General features: G+C 37.2%; 1 protein-coding gene across 1 annotated transcript in view; it reads right to left on the reverse strand.

The window, feature by feature from the left end:
- Nucleotides 1-323: 323 nt before the first annotated feature.
- Nucleotides 324-5,671, reverse strand: part of LOC107878912 (probable protein phosphatase 2C 6) — a 9,473-nt gene continuing 4,125 nt past the window's right edge. Inside the window, exons 2-5 of the mRNA XM_016726087.2 lie at nucleotides 3,701-4,078; nucleotides 1,742-1,859; nucleotides 1,403-1,626; nucleotides 324-1,250 (exon numbers count right to left, since the gene is read on the reverse strand). Of these exons, the coding sequence (XP_016581573.2) occupies nucleotides 699-1,250; nucleotides 1,403-1,626; nucleotides 1,742-1,859; nucleotides 3,701-4,078 (1,272 nt within the window). The 3' untranslated portion in view covers nucleotides 324-698. The remainder of the gene's footprint in view (nucleotides 1,251-1,402; nucleotides 1,627-1,741; nucleotides 1,860-3,700; nucleotides 4,079-5,671) is intronic.

A 5,671-nucleotide genomic window follows, 5' to 3' on the forward strand; every position in this document is an offset into this window, starting at 1 on the left:
GTCCACCCTTTTGGCCATATTGAGAATCTTTCTGCTTTCTGGTGAGACATTGGGAACCTTAATTATGTTTTCTACAAATTACTAGAAATTAGATTTTAGGTATGCCAAGTAATATTATCATGTATGTATAACAATGAATACGTCTCGATTTCAAACAAGTTGATATTGATTATATGAATCTTTACTGTTCATGTCGCTTCATTTAAGCGCGTATGACAAATTCCAGGTCCAGCCAACTGATATTTGGACTTTGGAGAGCAATAGAACTTAGCTCAATGAAACTTACTTTAATTGAACCATACAGTAATTCAAAGGAGACCACATTAAAGTTGAAACGTAAATTTTCATTGTTCTGCAATATTCAAAAAATGACCAAAACAAACATCCACCTAGAGTGCACTGGAGGATGATCCCATCTTGGACATGAAAGTAAAATATCACACAGCACAAGAAAGTGTTATTTCTCTCTGAGGCGTCGCGTTGTACTCAGATGTGATCATCAGTTATAGATATCCCTACCAAAAAGCATTGCCGATTTGGATAGTCATCGAGCACAGAAGCTGTTTTACATTCCGGGCAATTTTCTAGGGTTTAGGCTTGTACTACTACTGTTGCTACCATGTTTTGATTTACAGAGTCTTTGAGAACAGCATTATATATCACTTACATTAGCCTTGAGGTATCGTTGCCTTGATGTCTTACAACCATTTTCTCCGACTGGCTGACCTTCTGTCACTGGACAAGAATCTAGGAAGACTAAGAAGGCTATTAACCCTGGTAACTCCCTCGAGGGCTGACCATTCCTCATCTTGTGAAGTTGAAAGGCACTCGGCTAGGCTTCTCGTAGAATGTCCAAGACCCTTATCAGCAAGCTGTTCTTCTATTGACTCGTCGACAGGAACTATCTCACTCGCATCTTTTGTAGTACCTGAATGTTCAAGAACTGCAATATGAGAAGCTGAAACAGTATTACTATCTGCACTTTCAAGGTTGCCATCTGTAATAATTGTCTTCATTTCCACTTCAGGGGACTTTGTCAAATCATGTTGTGTCGCTGTCACAACGGCATCAGGTGCAGGTAAACGGTCCAGGAAAAGGCATACTACAGCACAATCATCAGTCTTTGATGTGGGGTATTTTAGCCTCCAAGCTCTTGTCGCGCAGTCAACAAGAGCTCGGGCTGCTGTAGCTCGACTTGGGGCTGAGGCAACAATATCCACAGCTTCCTTGTTAGAAAGGACATCCCAAACCTACATAGCACCGACAATTACATCGTGAGGTAATGTCATTTGTTAACAAGTGGAAACTGAAAAAGCAAAGTCATAAAAGAAAGTGAAATTTAGAGTGTGCTTCCACGAGATTTTCTTTTTCGTAAGGAAATAATGTAAGGTGAAAAATGTACCCCGTCAGTTGCTAGAACAATAAACTTGTCCCTATCAATAACACGGTGATAATACACATCGGGTACAGAAATTAAACCAAAATCCTTGAGACAAAAATCACCAAATGCTCTGGCCATTGCCAAGCCAGGAGAGTCACTATTCGGCAACCACACACGTGCCACCTCTGGCTCATCTTGCAATGCGAAAACCCTGCCTTTGTATTTATGTATTCTAGCAGCTTCTCCTACAAGACAAAACAATGGAAAAAACTAAATTTAAGCACTTTCTTCAACGAAAAAAGATAATTATATTTCAGCGTCTCTGTGTATATAATGAATCAAGACGAGAGAGAGAGAGACTTGGAAGATTAGGCTTCAAATCTACTGTTAACTGTACAGCCATTAAATAGTTTTCTTTATCTTTAGTTGCCAATACCGCTCTTGAGTCACCAACATTAGCAACTATTATATCCTGGCCCTGAGACATCACAAAAAATCAGTTAAATGCTAAGCAATTAGAAAAGAGTTAGAATAACCAAATATGTGGCAGAATCATATTCAAATAGTATGTTTCAACATCACGTACAAGTCAAGTGAAAAATGTTAGAAAATTGCTTTAAGTATAATTATTACATAGATATTTTACACCAAGAAAATATCTTACTGAATTCATTTTAACCATAAGAAGAAGAAAAATATAACAAAGAGTAGAATGAGAGAGCAGTCAGTAGAGAACTTTTTATCAAGGACTCTATACACCTAACTCCTAACTATGTAACAAAATTTTATCGAATGATACACGAATGGATAGGGAGACGCAGTACATAAATGAACCGTATCACGTTTTCACGTTTGATGTAACCCATGAAGCAGTATAGGCAAGGATATCAAAAGTGATAATCCTTCAAAAACCATGGACAGTGAATTGCTATTAGCCAACGACTGCCAATTCAAAAATAGCTCACTAATTTGCCTCCGGAGCTTTGATCTGGGGGTAAGCGTACGGCGCGTGATGTTTTGGTTAGGGGCAAGTCATGGATTCGTACCCTGCCAAAAGTCGGGTTTTTAAGTGGCGAAGGGCAGGAAGGGCCCATTATCCGCAGAAGTTTAGAACCATGAGCCACTGGTCCTTGGGGATTTATTGGCTATAAGAAAAAAAGTAGCTCATTTGCTTGTATAATTACTGCATACCCATTTACAAGCACCCAAATGCTTTTTACCAGTAAGCACCAAATATTTTTGAAACATCAGGAAAATCAACCTCGTCTATAAGAAAAAGGTTAATTAAAAAGAACATCATTAATCATGATGATTGCAAACAAAACGGTTAATTAAAAAAGAACCCATTAATCATGATGCTTGCAAACAAAACGGACACGCCTACTAATACCAAAATGTCTATGATTCACTACCCATCCATGACACCTCTATACATCCTTCTCACGCGTCTGCTTATCCAAGTCATCATCCTTCTCTCTTCATGTTTTATTACGACTTTGTCTACTGTCCTTTGTCTTGAGCCGGGGGTTTATCGGAAACAGCCTTTCTACTTCTTCGGAGGTAGTGGTATGGACTGCGTACATTTTATCCTCCCCAGACCCCACTATATGGGAATACACTGGATTTGTTTGTTTGTTTGTTTGTATTCTTGTCTCTGCTCCTACTCACAGTCAAGATACCCCTCTGAGAGTTTTGGATGAATTGACCATTGTTCATTTTATAAAAGAAATAATTCGATACTGTTCTACATTATGGGTATGCTAATTCCATGTGAGGTAACAAAGAAACGGAGGAAGCAACATTTAATGATTTGAGGGGGTTTCTATAATAGTTTTAGCACCCAAAAAATGAAGTTGAAGAGAACGGAAGTATGCAAAGGAAAAAGGAACAAAGACCAATGGAGATGCTACAGAACACGAGACAGGGCAAAAAGAAGGCAAGGGAAATTATGGTTAGAGAGGGTTAGGTGTTTTCTCCCTATTCCAATAGTCCATATCTGCAAACTTAAACAGGCTACGTTGTGTTAATTCTAGAATTAAAAAATTCCCTTGAAACACCGGATATAGCAAACTAACTTAGATGAATTTCAGAATACTGAAGATCATACCACAAATAACTATAATTTTCTTATTTTGGAAGAATATGGTAAATAAAAGACGTGTTTAGATGTTGACAAAATGATGAAGTTTTTCTTTTGGATAAGTAACAAACATACAAGGTCACTATATTTTTCCAGGATGCAACACAGTTAGTAATTTCAAATGCTTCAATTCCGGAAGAAGTTATAGCTAACAGAAAAAACAATGATATAAGCATTACCTGCATCATCAAGGAAACAGCAGTTGACCCACTGCAGAAGCAATCAATCGTTGGGTGTAACTTGAGTTCTTTATCCATTGCCCTGAAAGCTTTTAACATTGACCTTTTAAGGGGAAGATGTACTTCTGGGAACTTTTCGTTGCTCTCAGCTTCCATAGCTTCAATCAGATCATCATCCAAGACGTCATCAAGATGTGAACCTCCATTAGTATTTCTGTTCTCAGAAGCATTATGTTGATCACCACCGGATTTAACTTCCCACTCGGAACACAGAAGAAATGGAAGAGTATCTCGAACTTTCCTTGCCACCATATGGCCATAGGGACCGTGTCCATCAAATACTCCACAAAAGATTGTATCACTTCGCGAGCAAAAATTCTATTGTAGAAACATTCCAACCAAGTCATAAACTGACCCAATAGATGAGAACAAATTAATTCTTTGTTTTGACAAGTAACGGAGTTAATGAAATGCACCATGGACTCAAAATTTCTATGCAAAAATGGAATATATAATTGGGTAAAAGAAGTGTCACAAACAAGAGTTATATAAGTTAATTTGCTAGTCCATCTACCATAATTGATGGATGAGAGGATCATCGATATGGCTCTATGCATATGTAAACGTTGATCTACACACCTCAAAATTCAGATGATTCATAATCAAAATTACACCAGCCATCCACAACCATCCTCATTTATCCGGCCATGGAACCGGCTATGTGATAGATAATTAAAAGGTTCAGATTTTTAGATATCAAAGCTCCCATATGCACAAAATGATTTGAGGATTTGGTTACTTATATGTCACAGAGGCATTCAATGCAAAGAAAACCAAAAAGCAGAAAACAGAAAACCCAATAGTTCTAAACATAACTAAATGTCAATCTACACACTCAAAATTCAGATGATTCATAATTAAACTTATGCCGGCCATCAACCAACCAAAACCTCCTCATTTATCCGGCCATGGAACTGGCTATGTGATATATATTTAAAGGTTAAATTTTTAGATATCTAACCTCTTCATATGCACAAAAAGATCGATGACTTGGTTACTCATGACATACAGTCATTCAATGCCAATAAAATGAAGGTTTTAAAACACAAAATTCAGATGATTCATAATTAAACTTAAACACCGGCCATCAACCTACCACAACCCCCTACATTTATCCGGCCGTGGAACCAGCTATGTGATAGATGATTAAAAGGTTCAATCTTTAGATATGTAAGCTACCCCATATGCACAAAAAGATTGATGATTTGGTTACTTATATGACATAGAGGCATTCAAAGAAAAAACAAAAACACAGAACACATACCCAATGACTCTATGCATAACTAAACGTAAACCTATCATTCAAATCAGATGATTCATAATAAAACTTACACACCGGCCATCAACCTATGACAAAATTCCTCATTTATGTGGCCATGGAAGCTATGTGATAGATATTAAAGGTTCATTTTTTAGGTATCTAAGCTCCCACATGCACAAAAAGATTGATGATTTGGTTACTCGTGACATAGAGGCTTGCAATACAAAGAAAACCAAAAAGCAGAAAACACAAAATTCAGATGATTCCTACCGGCCATCAACATACCGCAACCCTCCTCATTTATTTGGGCATGGAACCAGCTATGTGATAGATCTTAATGCATTTGGCCATGAAAATTTTTCACTTTTTTCTGGAATTGAACTCTGGGAGACATGTTTGGCCATAAAATTCTGGAATTTTCAGGAATTTGGAAAGCACCAAAAAGCTGTTTTCACTTTTTTCATTCCAAATTACACACAAAGACCTAAAACAACTCTGATTTACACTCATGGTCAAACACAACTCCAATTTTCAACTAATCATTTTTCACTTTGAAAACAAAAACTACTTTTTTACTCACAATGTTCATGGCCAAACGCCGCTAAAGATTCAATTTTTAGATATCCAACCTCCCATATACACAAAAAGAT

The sequence above is a fragment of the Capsicum annuum genome, chromosome 7 (assembly GCF_002878395.1).
Source record: "Capsicum annuum cultivar UCD-10X-F1 chromosome 7, UCD10Xv1.1, whole genome shotgun sequence".
NCBI lineage: Eukaryota > Viridiplantae > Streptophyta > Magnoliopsida > Solanales > Solanaceae > Capsicum > Capsicum annuum.